A 17606-nucleotide genomic window follows, 5' to 3' on the forward strand; every position below is an offset into this window, starting at 1 on the left:
GAGTAGAATTTAGTGTTTCATCCCTTACATATAACACCCAGTGCTCATCTCAAGTGCTCTCCTTAATACCCAGCACCCATTTAGTCATTCCCCACCCACTTCCCTCCATCAACCCAGAGTTTGTTCTCTATCATTAAGAGTCTCTTAGGGCGGGGCGCCTGGGTGGCTCAGTGGGTTAAGCATCTACCTTCAGCTCAGGTCATGATCTCAGGGTCCTGGGATTGAACTCCACATGGAGCTCCGCATCACCCTTTCCCTGTGCCCCTCCCCACTGCTTGTGCACGCGCTCGCGCTCTCTCTCCCTCTCTCTCTCAAATATAAAATCTTTTTTTGAAAAAAAGTTTCTTATGGTTTGCTTCCCTCTTTTACTGCCTTCCACGTGTTCATCTGTTTTATTTACTAAATTCCATATCTGAGTGAAATCATATGGTATTTGTCTTTCTCTGACTTCTTTTGCTCAGCATAATACACTCTAGCTCCATCCACATCGTTGCAAATGACAAGATTTCATTCTTTTGATGCCTAATATTCCATTGTATGTGTGTGTGTGTGTCTGTGTCTATACCACCTCTTCTTTATCCATTCATTGGTCGATGATGGTTAGGACTCTTCCCATAGTTTGGCTATTGTTGTTAATGCTGCTATAAACATCGGGGTGCATCTACCCCTTCAAATCAGTGTCCATTGTATTGTTTGGGTAAAAATTCAGTAGTGTAATTGCTGGGTCATAGGGTAATTCTATTTTTAACTTTTTGAGGAACCTCCATACTATTTTCCAGAGTGGCTGCACCAGTCTGCATTCCCACCAACAGTGTGAGAGGGTTTCCGTTTCTCTGCATCCTCACCAACATCTGTTGTTTCCTGTGTTGTTAATTTTAGCCATTCTGACAGGTGTGAGGTGATACCTCATCATGGTTTTGATTTGTATTTCCCTGATGATGAGTGATGTTGAACACCTTTTTGTGTATCTGTTAGCCATCTGTATCTTCTTTGGGAAAATGTCTATTCATGTTTTCTGCCTATTTCTTAACTAGATTATTTGTTTTTTGGGGTTGAGTTTGATATGTTCTTTATAGATTTTGGATACTAGCCCTTTATCTGATATGTTATTTACAAGTATCTTCTCCCATTCCATAGGCTGCTTTTTAGTTTTGTTGATTGTTTCTTTGACCGTGCAGGAGCTTTTTATCTTGATGAAGTCCCTGTAGTTCATTATTGCTTTTGTTTCCCTTGCCTCTGGCAATGTGTCTAGTAAGAAGTTGCTACTGACAAATCAAAAAGGTTGCTGCCTGTGTTCTCCTCTAGGATTTTGATGGTTTCCTGTCTCACATTTAGGTCTTTTGTCCATTTTGAATTTACTTTTGTGTATGGTGTAAGAAAGTGGTCCAGTTCTCCCAACACCATTTGTTGAAGAGACTATCTTTTTTCCATTGGATATTTTTTCCTGCTTCGTTGGAGATTAGTTGACCAAATAGTTGTGTGTACATTTCTGTGTTTTCTGTTCTATTCCATTGATGTATGTGTCTGTTTTTGTGCCGGTATCACACTGTCTTAATGATTACAGCTTTGTAATATAACTTGAAGTCCAGAATCGTGATGTCTCCAGCTTTGCTCTTTTTTTCAGGATTGTTTTGGCTATCCGGGGTCTTTTGTGGTTCCATACAAATTTTAGGGTTGTTTGCTCTGTGAAAAATGCTGGTGGTATTTTGATAGGGATTGCATTAAATGAATAGATTGCTTTGAATAGTGTACACATTTTAATAATGTCTGTTCTTCCAGTAGGAATGAGGAATTTTTTTTAATGATTTTTTATTATATTATGTTAGTCACCATACAGTACATCCCCGGCTTCTGATGTAAAGCTCGATGATTCATTAGTTGCATATGACACCCTGTGCACCATGCAATACGTGCCCTCCTTACTACCCATCACCGGTCTATCCCATTCCCCCATCCCCCTACCCTCTGAGGCCCCCAGTTTGTTTCTCATAGTCCATAGTCGGAATGAGGAATTTCTTAATGGTGAGCTGTTTTGAGTGCTTTTTGTTAATGTACTGGTTAACCGTTCATAAAATGGATAATGTTGTATGATACCTCCTATGTTTTATAATATAACTTTAGCAAACATTAATGAAACTCATGCTCATTACATAGTTGAATTTTTAAAAAAGTAAATAAATAGCTCATGTCCAGCCACCCTCCAGGACTAGCAAGGAACATGCAGAACACTTCAGGGCAAACCATCTTTACATTGAAGATTAAACTCTCCACTCTCTTCTGGTTACTGGTTTCATTTTCTTCATTTACCTGCCCGCCTGGCCTCCAGATCCCCATGTGCTTTAATCTTAGAAAACCATTTTCCCTTTTACATTCACTTAGTGAATTATAATGATGTTTAATTTATGTACAAAACTTTTATGTATTATTTGGTTAATATTAAACCTAGGCTAAAAGATCACAAATTAAAATTTTAATACCCTAAAACACATGTTGAATTAAAAAAAAGTAAATGAGCAATAAAGTTAATGGAATCTCATGGAGAAGAATTGTAATATCAATATTTTTACTGAGCACACACACCAGAAAGAAAGAATGGGGAAGGAACTCATTACAAACACGTGAGTTCTGTCAGAAGGGGCCCTGTGGGAGCCTGATTCTTATTATGAGGTCCTGGTTGGAAGGAAATGAAGTGGGGTTATTGCTAGTACAGTCAATGACTTGGGTTTTCTCTAGTGAATTGGCTTCAGTAGGTGACTTTATTTCTTCACATTAGGCAGCTGGAAATATGTATTGATTCATTTCCTTTTCATTTGAGGGTCAGCTCTATCAAAGATGGAGCCATTTCTAGAAATACTGTATTTGCTGGATATGAGCAGATGCTTTAGTGTCTTTCTTTTGGTCAGAATGTTCCTAAGATTTCTAGGGTCCAAATAAAGTTCAGTTCAGTGAGATAGAAGACATACTTTGAATGTGTATATATGCATATTACTATTCTTCCTGATAACTCTACCCTTAAAACCTGAAACTCTTTTATAAAAATCTTTTATTTTAGAGGTAAAAAGCCATGGAGGATTTTTGGTCCAAGGAAAAGTTAAATACTAATTTAAGCAGCAACAGTGGTGTAGTTCTTTTCTAAGATGATATTATTCTTTGTAAGATTTTAATCTTGTTTTAAATGTCATTTGCCTCACTGTACAATTAGTTTTTATAATGTAGTTATTTTTTGTTTTGTTATGATTTTTGGCCTGATTGTTTCTTAGAAATTGTCTAATGGACTCATTTTATAGATGAGGAAGTTGAGGCATAGAGAAATCAGATGATTTTTCCTATTTAATTAAAAATATTACTAAAAGAATACCTTCAGTTGTAGTACTTGAAATGCCCTCTTAATGTTAAACTCTAAGACTTAGATAATTTTGAAAATCATGCTGTTAAATTTGCCTTCTAAAATTGATAACAGATATTTAGGATAATTTTTCCTTTTTTATTTTAAATACAAATACAAGGTGCATGACAAATAGCTGGTAAAGACTTAAAAGTCTTTTAGTTTCTTTGTATTCTTATATTTGTACTAAAGATAAATTATTAAAAATATAAGCACATATTCTTAAAAAAATTAATTTAGATTTCTTGTGAGCAATTTAAAGCAATTGATAGCCATTTTTTTTTTCTTAACAGGTTGAAGAAATATGGACACCAACATCAAACTGGTCTTCAGCATTGTTTTTACCAGCTTTTTCACTTTTCAGCTTCTTTTCTACTTTATAAGTTCCTGGTTTTCAGCAAAAGTTTCTCCAGGTTTTAATAGTCTCAGCTTTGAGAAGAAGATTGAATGGCATTCAAGGTAAAGCATACAAAAATGTAACTGATTTTAAAAAGTTAGTTTTATGAAATAAAATTATTTAAAATATTTCCAAAAAATCTTTCATCGAAGATCTTACAAACTTTAAGGTCAGATTTTTTATTTGACCTTAGGAATAAAAGGAAAGTAAGTAGATAGATCTCATACAAGAAAATTATAAAAATTCTTCTATTGAAAGATGTTAGGAAAAATTGAACTTTCTGGGGAAGCGTGGGAAGGTTAAGGAGACTCCAGCTGACTGCAGAAGAGTCCTGTTTTACATTCTCCTCTGAAACGTTTATGATAACAAACATGTGCTCTCTGGAAGTGATCACAGAAGTGAATGTTAGCTGGGGCTCAGTAGCCTATATATAGTGTTGGCTTGCTTAGCCAGACTGAGGGCAGTTAAATGCTGTATACCAGAGGGTGCTGTATGGTTGGCACATCTGTATCTCTCTTTTAATGAACTTTTCATTGTAATTCAGAGCTCATCAGAACCTCTTCTTTTTGTTAAAAAATGCTTTTTAGATTTTAAAACAAAAAAAAAAAGGAAAATGAGTAGTAACTGAGGGTATAGAAATCTGCGGGAGTTTTAATTAGTTGGCTTACAGATTTTTTGTGTGTGCAACTCATTAACCTTTCACAACATTTCAAACACAAATGACTCTGATGACCACTTCACGTGCTTGAGAGCATTTTGCCCACACGTCACCATGCATTTGCAAACTGCGGTGAATTGGAGCAGCTATGGGTATATTTTTTGTTGTTATTTACTTGGAGTTAATGATAACTACAAAATGAATTCAGCAGGTCTCTAAAATTGCTATAATTATTTTTCATTGCAGTTTCCTTTTAGAATTAACTTCTGCCAAAGTCTAAGTATTTATTTGAGAATGGTAACATCGGACTGAAAATCCCTTATCTTTGAGCTAAATTGGTTTGTAGGCATCCACTTTTATAACTCAGACTGTGAATAAGACTTCAGTTGTTTCCTTTTGCACCTTACATTGATTTGTCCGATTCATACGAGCTGTAGCTCTTTGTACCCAAAAAGCGAGAATTATTTTTCCGTGTAGTTTTGAAAAATAAGAAGTATGATTTTTTTTTTTTGTCTTAAGAATAGTACAACGATGTTGTTCACAAGTGGGATACAAAAGATACTAACCATTATTTTTAAAAATCCTTTCTAACATGAAGATAGGTAGAACGGGGAAAGAGAAGGAAGGGGCGAGGACTGGGATAGCAGACAGATTTTCTGAGAGTAAATTTTGACCTATTTTCATTTCCCTTTCACCATGGTTAGGGTAGGTAAGGGCATTTGAATCTTGACGAGTAGCAAGCCAAAGAAATAGGGACGATACAGAGAAATAGAGGCAAAGATGAAAATGAAATGAAATTGAAAAATACTTTGCATTATTCAGTCTTATCACTGCCATTCTGTGGTGCACAGAATCACCATTTGGGAAACCGAGTTCCTATTTGAAAAAGGAGTTTGGGATTATAGAAGATTCATTACCCTATTCAGATGGCCTTCTCTCTTTTTCTTTCTCAAATTTACTCCTGTTCCCACTCCAGCTTGGTTTACATGAGACTTAAGCTGTGAGGTGGAGTGTAAAGAAAGAAAAAAGATTGGCTGCTTTTTAAGTAAAGTACATGTATATGTCTTGAAATCCAGCTTCCACATAATTTTTACTAATAATCAGGAAAGAGTCTCTGAACAATGCGTGGTCTGAGCCCCACAGTAGAAAAAGGACAGGAGGAAAAACAACTCACCAAAAAAATCACCTGAGAGATGACAGTTTAATTAAGTATAAGTGATAAATTGCTATACTTAATTGTTGCTTTTTCAGAAAAAAATACTTATGTACAGGTATTATTTATATCTTACAATTAAAAAACTTTTTCTTATATCCACTTGTTTTCCTGTGATATAGAAAGTCCTATTGTGTTGAAATACTCCTGATTTTAAAATCCACTTCTCTAATTTTTAACTCTTGTCTGTTTGAGCTGTATGATTTCTATTGGTAATACCCCTATTCCTTGCAAATGATTAAATCAGTAACTTTAAATTACTATTTACAATGGTCATTATTTCCATTATCTCCCTGTCTATTTATTAGCAGAAACATTTCTTTTTAACCTTCTTTGAAAAAAAAAATACTTTCTTTTGGGTAGCATCTTGGTGTTTCATTTTAGACAATAAGGAATCTACATTTTGCTTTGCCAAGAGTCTGATTTTAAAAAATAGACTGTGAAATGTTTACCAAACAGAAGTTTCTGAATGTATAAACTTTTAATGCAAAAGAGTATGTAAGCATAGGGTATTTGCTTTTCCTGATCCAAATAAGATTTAACTTTTCTCTCATGAATTATATGCCATTTCCATCAGCCAAGGGCTTGTAATTCTTCCCATTTACCATGTAGCAGCATTTCAACACAAAAGGGAATTTGAGGGCTGAGTATCAGGAACAAAAAGTCCTCATTTTTCCAAGGGGAAGCGTTTTGATGTAAGTTTATTAAACACTAAAACAAGTTAGTGAGAGGTTGTGCTTTTTGCTTTCATAGACTTTTTGAATGGCCATAGAAAGCTGGTTGTATGGTTATTAATGTGGAATGTCTTACTTGATGTAAATGAACTGACATCCTTAAACGGCTGTGTTTGGAATATAGGTACGTTTGGCATGAAAATTCCAGACTTGTAAACCAGATGAATTGGGTTAATTATTCACACTTCAAAATAATCCCTTGGTATTACAAAGTATTTTTTGTCAGTGCCTTTAAATTAGTGAGGATCTTTGAGCATTTAAATATGATTTGATTTAACATGATGTATCTATTTAGGCCCACATCATAGGCCCATAGATCAAGCATATTGATTTTTCAAGTTAAAATAAGATTTTCCAGTATCAAGTTTCATATTGGTTGATATATGTCACCGTTAAAGATTTGGGGTCATATTTTAGAAATTTATTACATCTCATTAATTTCTAAAGAGGAAATTTTGCTGTTTCTTTTATCCTTTTTTTCTAGTGAAGAGAAAAGAAACTTCATCACTTGTCAACTTTTTCATTGTATGAATAAATATATTGTATCCTGTGTACACTTTAAGTAGCATATCATAGAGCTTGGGTGTTGGTTGAATCATTAAATTACTAGCAAGATATGTTCATAGAAACTGATGTTTTTCATCTAAACCTTATTCCTTCTGTAAAAGAAAATTCAGCCTGGATCTCGTGAACATTTTGCTTTCACTTGAGCATTTCTTTTAAAAATAGATTTTCTGTATAAATTCATGGTCCTCAATTTTTCTATTTAGAAGTGGTTTCATAATAATGATAAAAAGAGGCTAATAATAGCCGCTCTAGCTTTCTCATGGACTGGTTACAGAAATCAAGTGCAGCATGCTTGTGAATGTGCATTTAACACTGAAATCTCCAAGGCAATACATTTTCATTTCAAGATCCATTTGAATTCTGATTCAAAGATACAGAATTGGTTAAGGTCAGTAGTAGATTTGGAAGTTATTCCTAATTGATTGGAACAGGCAACTAATGCTGCCGTGATACTGTTAAGGATGGAGCTTGGAGCAGGGTGCTAGGTAGTGGACTTGCCAGTTGCCATCTATCTGTACAGAATTCTGTCAACTGCGTCATCAGATATACTTCTGCTTTGAACTTTTTTTTTTTTTTTTTAAGGACTCTCCGCACCCAGTGTGGAGCCCAACATGGGGCTTGAACTCACGACCCTGAGACCAAGACCTGAGCTGAGATCGAGTCGGATGCCCAATTGCCTGAGCCACTCAGGCACCCCTGCTTTGGAATTTTTAACCAATAAGTGATTCTACAATTTTCTATCAGGAAATTGTAGACCTGGGCATCTTTCTTGCTCTTAGTTCCAAAGCAAAGTCATAGCCCTTGGATTTCTAAATGGCAATTTTGTATTATACTCTTAGATGTACTCCATTCCTATATTTAAATGCTTCCAGATTTAACTTCTTCAAAATGTTAAATGTCTTGCCAGAATTACAGTTTATTGCAAAGAATCTAAAATCTTTGTATGTATTTTGTTTCATTTCAGGGTAGGATCTACATGCCATTCTTTGGTTGTTGGGATTTTTGGCCTGTACATTTTGTTTTTTGATGAGGTTGCAAAGGCTGATCCACTTTGGTAAGCTGTTTCTTTCCAATATAGTCCATTTGATTTATGTTTTGGTATTAATTATTAATAAGAACAACTCTTACTTTAAAATGGAAAACATATTGATGGTGCATGGTTTATTAAAATGCTTGTGTCCAGACTTATTTCAGCAAGGTGCAATGAAAGGATTTATTTTAGAGTTGAATACAAATAATGAGGGCCACTTTGTACTAGTATCACAATTGTAACCCAAGACAAGGAGAATATGATGATGATGTAAACATTTATACTGAGTTAGTGAGTAGAACCAAGTTATTGTAACCACTGTTCTGAGCAAAAATGAGTTAACTGTTGAGATGGGATAGTCAACTTGGGTAATAATCTACTGAAGACTCAGTCTTGTGTTTAACCCATCATTTGATATCAAAGGTATAAAAATGAGGATTATAGATGTCCATGTAAGAGGAAGTTAGTACCACAAAGATTTGAAATACTAATAATAACTATGTTCAGCAATAATAGAATAATGTCTAAGATGACTCTTTTTGAAAATTTTAAATGTCATTCCAATGGCAGAGAATTGCAGACTGTTATTTCCTGGCATTATACGAAAAGGCCTAGTTCAGCTTAGTCTGAGAGATGAGGTATGTTTTGAGAAAGGACTGCATAAGGATGTAGTAGATATAGGCTCTGGGACATGTGGGGCAATTGAATTTTTGACTATTTCTTTGCAGCAATGTCATTTTAATAAATACCGAATTATGCCTATCAGAATTCTACCAGTATTGATAAATTTTCTTTGGGAAGGTATTTTTCAGAGTGAATCAGTTTAGTGAATTTAATTCCATAATGAAGTTTTTATGTAATCTACCTAAACTGTTTCTAAGTTTTTCCTCCTAATTTTATTGTAGTAATGATTGTCAACAGAACCAGTTCTTTTGGGAGATAAATTTTATGGCAAAGATTTAATTCACTGATCGATTTTTGTCCTTATCAAACTTTTATGTGGTATAATTTTTCTTTTTACATTTTCTTTGATGCTGCAATTTATTCCAGGTTCAATTTTCCTGGATCATATTTGCAGATCAAATTTTGTAAAGAAGACAATTCTGCTAAACCTTTCCATTTGCAGTTTAGCTGTTACCAGTTTAATTTTGTGTTCATTTCACCAGCAGTTTATATTATAAACCAGATAAAAGACTGATAGTTCATATCTGTTTCTTGGAGTAAAGACAATTATTAGGGCGAATTGTAGGATCTTGATATTATAGGTGTCGAAACAGCAGGATCACGCTGTCCTGTTCCAACCATTTCCCAGCTGTGTGACAATAGGCAGATCTCTCCAGCCATCAGTAAAGTGATACTGCTCGTAGTATATTGCCTCAAGATCGGGGCAGGCTAGATGATTTCTTGAGTATTTGAATCTCTGATTTAGAATAAGGAATAAAAAAAAAAAACCAAAAAAACAGCCAGCATCTGGAAATCCATTCGAATCCTTTCAAAAACAAATCATATGAGAACACATTTATAAAAAGTTATCTTTTAGTAAAATTATTTATGTAAAACTTTTAGCTAATTTAAGAAATGATTATTTCTGCAGTTAGAAGTATATCAAGGTAACACAGGGCCTGGTACAAATGACAGCTTACTATTCAAGAATCTATAGAAAGCATTTTAATTATATTTCTCAATAGAAAAAAAATGTAGCTGTCATCTATAACCCATGTGCTAAAAAAAGGGAATCTTTTTTTTTTTTTTAATATTTATAGGGGTGATTCATCGCTTGTGAAAGTGAATATCTCTATTGCTTCAGGCTACCTCATTTCTGGTATGTGATATGTTGGCCACTGTCTGTTTCTTTTTAAATTACTCATGGGATTTTACGAAGAATACATAGGCTATGCTTTTGCTTTATGTATTTGAGAAGTTGCTTGTAGGACCCATACAGAGGAAAAAAATATCTGCTATGATGGTAGAACATGAAACGTTTTTCCTGTTGGCTCTCTGGTTCTCTGGTAGAGCTGCAGAGTGGGGCCTCAGTTAGGCCTGGATTTTTTTTACTAGCAGTGGTCCATTTTTTGGCCTAAAGGGTCTCTCAGGTGGAATTCTTGGGAAGCTAATAAAGTTTAAACATCAAGTTCTCTCTCACTTGTAAGGGCCCTTGAAATGTGTTCCTGTGCTTGCAGTTTTGTATTGTTTGTATTGAAAATTCACAAAGGGAAATTGTTTTAGCCATAATCAGTTAAGATCATGGACTCTTTCTACTCCATGTTTTCCTCTGTTGTATTTCTCCTCATGTGGGATGAGGTTGGAATAGCCTTTTATACTGTGAGACAAAGGGAAAATTAAGTGAGAATATACTATTTAAACTTTTGGAGAAGGGATTCTAGACCGTCTCTGTAAGACAAGAGAAAATGAACAGACCCCTGATTTGGACATTTTATATAGGGAACCCTATTTTATAATTTTCAGATTTAATAAATAGCTGAAAAATCCAAATAAAAATAATGGGATATGAAACCGAAGTGATAAAGATGAGTGATGGACTCAATAGAAAGTTTTCTGCCATTGTAACAAAAAGATTAAATTCATTAGGAGGGAGAGATAAATTTCAAATTAAAATAATGAATAGGTTGTTGGATTACTTTTACGATTAAAGAAGGGTGAATTTACAATGACAATTAAAAGAAGGGTGAATCTTGTGAATACGTTGGAAGAAGATTTGCTTGTTTGGCGCAAACTGCTGTCATTGAGAAGGATGACAAAGTTTATAGTGACACCTCATGCATCGCTTCATGAGCGTGTGTTTAGAGAGTGGTCACCACCCAGAAAGGCTTGTATGAAGGAAACTTGGTAAAGGTTCCCAAAACAAGTAATAATCTGAACCACTGAAAAATAAGAATTATGAACTGAAACCGATTTTTTCTAAACCATGCTGAATGAACAGTGAATTCTTTTTATTCTCTCTGTGGAAGATATCACAAGGTCATTATCATAGAAATTGGTGACCCAAGAGGGTACAGCCAAAATACGTCAGGAATATGTATGTAGAGAGGTCTATCATGCAGTCAGTTACTGATAGTGTTATATGTTCTTGATTTCCACATTTGTACTGTTTGTTTTCTCTTTAAAATTTGTAATGTGATTATTTTTTTTAAATAAATATTCACATCTAGTTTTGTATCAGTAATTTTCTTTTTTTTTTTTTTTAAATAAAAGAAGGTACCCGTATTGTATAAACTCCAACCCCATAAAACCCAAATCCTCCCGTGGTTTCCATCCATGATAGCTATTTGTCTCCATGTCTGACTTTCACATTTAGCCATTTGGTAAAGAACATAGTTGTGTTAACATTTGGAGAAGTTTCTGTTTTGTTAGACATCCTGTTTTGTTAAGGGAAACTATCTTCTGAATCATGGTGTTTAGTTTCAGGATCTCTTAAGGAGAAATTGAGGCCTCGATCTCTTTCTTTGCATATCTTTTTAATAGTTCTTGTTTTTGTTTTTGTTGCTATTTTGAATTAATATTTAATCACATCCTTTGTTAATTTTTAAATATTGGTTTGTTGAATTTCTGGTATAAATGAGTTGGTCATTTTGTACCTTTTCTGCAACCATCTTTGTGAATTGTAGTCACAAACATCAGTAATTTAAGCTTATTTAAAAATTATTTTTATTCAATAACATTTCCATTTTATTTAACCCTGGGAACAAGTTATTAATTTGTACTTTCAACCAATATATTACCTGTGTGGTGGGCACTGTGCAGGATTACCACAGTTGGTCTTCATCCTGGGGAGGTCACAGTAGAGTGGGGGTGAGCAGTCGTGTGGAAGCAGACACCTTAGGTGGGTAACTGGACTAGTGAAGTATGAACAAAGTGCAGTGGGCTCAGTATGGACTGTGACAAGTTGTTAAGGAGGAAAGTTAAATACACTTGAAAAACAGTACAGCCTTCTTCCTATGTAATATCTCACTTATTTTTCCTTCTTTCAGATTTGTTGATTCTCATTTTGTATTGGAAAGTGATTGGTGACAAATGTTTTGTAATTCACCATTGTGCAGCGCTGTATGCATACTACTTTGTACTGGTGAGTGCCAGGATTTACAGTAGCCTGACAAGTAGACAAGATTGGGAATGATGACTTAAGGGTGAACAGAAATCGAAATACATAATTCTCAATTTATAAAGACCAACTCCAGATGCATTCAGGGATCACTGTTGTGATGTGTTATCTTGTTTATTAACAAAAATAATGACTTGTTTGTTTGTATTAGTGTGTCTTTTTGGATTCATAAAATTTAAGGGACAGGACCCCAATTTCTTGAATTTTCACTCAAAACCTTTAGGATCACGTAGCTATTGATATTTACCTGTCTTTCTAGGTGCATTTATGACTTAACAGCCAGAGCTAGGAATAGATTCTTGTATAACCAGCTACAATATTTCTTTTCTGTTTAATTCTTGTACAATTACTGTACATATGTAGTTACATTTAAGTAAGCTGGAGCAGTGGGGGAGTCTTACTCAGAGACTTCATCAGAATTCCAAGACTGAACTAATAGAGAGTACTCATAGCAAATCCCAGGCAGTAGTGCATATTAAGTTTTAGATCTAAAATTATTTTTCTACATTATACATTTGTAAATTAGCAATTTTATATCCCTTGTATGTTTGTTAGGTTTTTCCACAATGGTTTTTCAACCTAGATATGCCAACAAGCCCCAAATAGATATCTGGAAATAATAGATGTATATAAACTAGAATACTATAATTTTTTGTTTTTTGAGAGAGAGAGCAGGGGGGAGGAGTGGAGAGGGAGGGAGAGAGAGAATCTTAAGCAGACTCTATGCTCAGCACAGAGCCAACACGGGGCTCAGTCTCACCACCCTGAGATCATGACCTGAACTGAAATCAAGAGTTGGACACTTAACCGACTGAGCCACTTAGGTGTCCCTAGAATGTTATAAATTTTATGTAATAGTTATTATATACCATTCCATGTTTTCTCCTTTTTAAAACTTAAATACAATCACTAACCTTTTTTTTCTTATTTGGTATTACTAAAATCCTTATATTATTGGACATCTGTGACTATTTTGGAGGGTTTTAAAAAATTAATATAAATGTGTATTAATAATATTCTTCCACTTTTCTTTATATTGGCCCACACACAGATAGCTGGTGAATAAGATGTCAATTTGGTGTTATTTCTGCAAGAATCAGATATATCAAAGTATCTATCACCCATTGAAGTCATAAATTAATATAAATGTTTAAAAAAACTGTGCTTGTTTTAATGCTATAAATAAGATCTTATGTATACCCAAAAGGTATCTTTAATCACTTTATTTTTCTGAACCGATAAGCTATTTTAACTGGCATTTCCTACTGTTTGTCTTCTTTTTAGATTTTAATAGATTATAGGTAGTTATAAAATATAGACTTTTACCTTTTACAGGTCTTAAATTTTTGGTGTACAAGCACTTATTTCCTAAACACTTGCTTAAAAAACATGAAAGCTGACTAACAAAGTACTGATTAAATCTGGGAAGAATATGTGGGTGCCCATGTGAGTTTAATATCATGCTGCAGTGGAGAAGTATGTTTTCTGAACATGCGTCACAAAAAACCATTGTGCTATGCAAAGAATGTAAGCTGATGAAAGATAACAGGTCACTTACGTGCATTTGGAAATGTGAATATGATGAACTGCTGTTCTTACTCGGCCCCTGAATCATAAGCTTGGCAAAGGGCTGGCTATGTGTGGATTGGTAGGTTGAGTATTTCATTGTGTGGGATGAATACTGTTTCTCTTTGGACTTTTATGCCTTTAAGAAAAAAAAAAATCAAAGTGCAAAGAAATTAACTCTTGCCTTATTGTTAAGAAAATCAACTGCAGTGTTTTCTAGGGATGATTGCTTTGTTGGTGTCTTCCTATGTTCTGTTGTATGAAATAAATGAATGGTATAAGGTAAATTTATCTGATTAAAGTGAATCTATTCAGAGGGAAACAGAAAAAAATTAGAAAATAATAAATGCTTATAGATGTAGTGATCCTTTGTCATTTACGGATTTTACATTTCCTGTTTATGGAAAAATTTTTGTTCCATGCAGTGAATTTCTGGGTCACTTTGTGCAGTTTAAGTAAGGCTAGCAAAATAACAACAACAACAACTACTACTATTACTATTATTTTGTATAAACTTTTATGAATCTCTTCACTTACGTGATGAGAACTTGTATTTGGAAAGCATTTTGACTTGATAAGTATGCAACTATTTAAACTGTTTGTAGTAACTTCTTTTCTTAAAAGGTTTTCTTTTTTTTTTTTTAAGTTTATTTAAATTATTGCTCCACCCAATGTGGGGCTTGAACTCACAACCCTGAGATCAAGAGTCACATGCTCTTCTGACTGAGACAGCCAGACACCCCAAAAGATTGTCTAATTGTAACTAAAACTTGAAATGAAAAATAGAAACAAGTTATCTGTAGGTTTTAAATGTATGCTTTACTGAATAGTTGAAAAGTAAGATCCTTTTAAATTTAGGTTATTAAATAGGTTATATATAGGTTATATAATGTCTTGATCACTATTTTTGTACCTCTCTCTAGTATATTGGAGTTTTAAAATTCTCTGGTGGAGTAATTTAGAGCTTAAGGAATCTTCTCTTCTGTCTATATAGAAAGGTAAAAATCCTACAGATTTTTCCTAGTATTCGCCTTTCCTCCCTCGGTTAGGATACTAATTATCAGGGGGAATGTGACAGGGTAATTTCTTATTAGGGACGTGAATACAATTATGTTTTAACGTCCTATTTTTAAGGATAAACCATTGTCTTTTGTACCCTGTTCTGATCTCTTTGGTAGCCTTCGTTTTTTTCTGTGTTTCTTGTGGCTCACCCCATTCCCCGTTCAAACCACACCTTTAAATAAAAGAGTACAGTTGGAAAAGTTTTAAAGTTGTAAGGAAGAGCACTGCTATACATACTTTCACCAACTCTTCTGCATTATTAAACTACCCTGGAATCTAATCCTTAAACCATGCAGCTGCAATTTAGGAAGAAAATTTGGTTTCCAAGGCTTTCCGTGCATCTATTTAAGGGAATTAGCTGCAGTGTGATACCTTGAGGGTGAGAATTTGTTTCTTGTTTTAATGTTATACCCCAGTGTTGACATTTTAAAAACATTTTGCAAGCAACTATGTATGAAGTGGTATTGAAAAATGAAAGACTTGTTATGTCAGACACGGTAAAGTTGTAATGTACATCAGGAGACAAGAATTAGAAAAATATTGGTCTTAGCTTTAGTCTAAAGAAGAATTTCCACAACAGTACCATGAAACAAATGCCATGACTCACTAACAGTTTATCATTAACAGTGTTAAACTGTTAAACTGTTTTAAGATGACTTGAATAGTGTTGCCTATTCTCAGTTACACATAAATAATGTATTTCCTCCTTTTCTCCCGTTAGGAGAGTCTTAAAGAAAAATTTAGGTAACTTTCATAGCTGTTAGAACAACGTTTCAAAAGATGATAAAATTTCAAAAATTAACACTTTTGTTGACTAGGTAAGGATTAAAATAGTCACCTGATATAGCTTACTAAAGCAAGATTCAGTAGGAAGGTCTGTGTGATTTCTGTTTCCCACTAAATTTACGTATGATAAAACATGTTAAATATTTAAATCAAAGAAAACATTTTAAAAATTGCAATAACATGTTAACCTTTTTTCTACTGAAATAAAAGATCATCAACTTTTCTTATACTGTAATGAGCAATAGATGGGCAGAAGTAAGTCTTAGAAATTATTTTCTTGGTATTTGTATAGCTGACTTATTCAAATCTGTATGCAACCACAGTTATACAATTAGCTTATAACTCTTACTACTAATTGTGGGATTAGTTGTGGTAAAAATGTTAAGTGGCCATTTAAAAAAATATGTTATATATGTGTGTACATATATGTAAAGACCTACATACACACACATATATAATATATTGTGTTTGGATTTGGGGAATTTGTTTTAATACTTACTTTTTATTATAGAATATCTGATGTGACCATTCCCCCTATTTCCTGATCATAACAAAGCTCCTTAAGACCTTCCTCTGTTTTGGTTTAGGAGGAGTTCAAGGCCAGCTCTTCCCTCCTTGCCCTGTGCTTGCTGCTTCATCGTCTTTTGTGGGCACAGAGCATCCCCTCACATTTGCGTAGTTGGATTACCTTAGAACTGTCTCCCTTTCTCTCTCTAACCTGGCTTGGTTTTTGAAGCCTATTTCCTTTCCATACCAGGAAAGGAAGCCGTTCATATGTTGAGCTTGTGTGTGACAATAAAATAGATGTCAGCTGAGAGGATTGCCATGTCTACCCTAGTCAATATCTTGTTCTTAGCTTTTTTAAAAAGCAGTCTTATCACATGATCCTCTTTATCCTCCTTATTTGACTAGAATAGTCAAATCCATGGATACAGAAAAGAACAGTTACCAGGGGCTGGGTGCAGGGGGTAAAGTTACTGTTGAATGGGTGAGAGTTTCAGTTTGGGGATACAAAAAGTTTTGGAGAAAACACTTAAAAGTAAGTAGTTAAAAGGGTAAATTTTATGTTATGTGTATTTTACCACAATTAAAAAAGTTTGTTTTGTTTTTGTTTTGTTTTTTTAACAAGCCTATCAAATAACTGAAACAGGGCTAGGAAGGAGAGCTAATGATATGCTGGAGGATATATTACATTTTTAAAAAGCTTCAGGCTGGAGCAATAGGCTGAAACAAATAAGTAGAACCTAACAGTGATAAATGTTAGGGTTGGCATTTAGGTGTGGCAATGTATAAGGAGAGGTGAATGACCCACAGGTGATAAATGACCAAAACTTTAGTTGTACCAATAGCATGTCACATCTGCTTAAAAAGAAAGCTGGTTTCAAATTTAAATTCTATTAGGGGAGGCAAATAAAAATTACAGTTTTCATGGTTAGACCACACCCAAGCTCATTATCTGGTGTCCCTGACCTTGCATATGCCTGGGGTAGGGGAGGGACTGCCAGCTAACAGAGTGGAGATTAGATTAGGAAGCTATTGCCCTGTAACAAATAAAGGACCCAGAGAGGTCAACCACAAAAGATAAATTGTAGGACATGATGGTTTGGAAATGCCCTTGGGAATGTGAGAGGCCTAGTAAGTGGAAGAAGAGTAGACTTCTCTGGATTAATTCAGGTGTTGGAAATGGGACCTCTGGGGACAGTAAAAGAGAGGTAGGTCAGACTTCTGTTTTACAGAGGAGACATCCCCAGTAAATAGATGATTATAACAATGGCCTTTTAAAATAGTTCCACCATAAGAGATCTTCAGTCAGATAGATATGAAAATATAGTAAGTAGAAACCTTGGGTAAGAGTTCACACTAAAGTATCTTTGAAGTTTTATTCTAATTCTGAGATTCTGTGGTTCAACTGTTTTGTTAAAATGATTTTATTTGGTTCTAACACTGGGGAGCTAGGCAATGGGCAGGTAAGACTAAGCTAAGTTACGTCACTAAGTTCTTAAGTAACTCTGGAAGGAAGGGGTGAAAGCAGCTGGCCTGCAAATCCATTTGCTTCTTGGAAGAAACGGAGGGGTAGAAAGGAGGGCA

General features: G+C 34.5%; 1 protein-coding gene across 4 annotated transcripts in view; it reads left to right on the forward strand.

The window, feature by feature from the left end:
• LOC100464807 (TLC domain-containing protein 4) overlaps positions 1 to 17606 on the forward strand; it is a 99876-nt gene that overhangs the window by 49423 nt on the left and 32847 nt on the right. For all 4 annotated transcript variants that reach the window (XM_019795123.2, XM_034653957.1, XM_002915126.4 and 1 more), the window contains 4 exons: positions 3679 to 3844; positions 7919 to 8008; positions 9748 to 9806; positions 11974 to 12068. In XM_019795123.2, coding sequence (XP_019650682.1) covers positions 3690 to 3844; positions 7919 to 8008; positions 9748 to 9806; positions 11974 to 12068 — 399 coding nt within the window. In that variant the 5' untranslated portion in view covers positions 3679 to 3689. The remainder of the gene's footprint in view (positions 1 to 3678; positions 3845 to 7918; positions 8009 to 9747; positions 9807 to 11973; positions 12069 to 17606) is intronic.

Source organism: Ailuropoda melanoleuca, chromosome 2 (assembly GCF_002007445.2).
Source record: "Ailuropoda melanoleuca isolate Jingjing chromosome 2, ASM200744v2, whole genome shotgun sequence".
In the NCBI taxonomy this organism is placed as follows: Eukaryota; Metazoa; Chordata; class Mammalia; order Carnivora; family Ursidae; genus Ailuropoda; species Ailuropoda melanoleuca.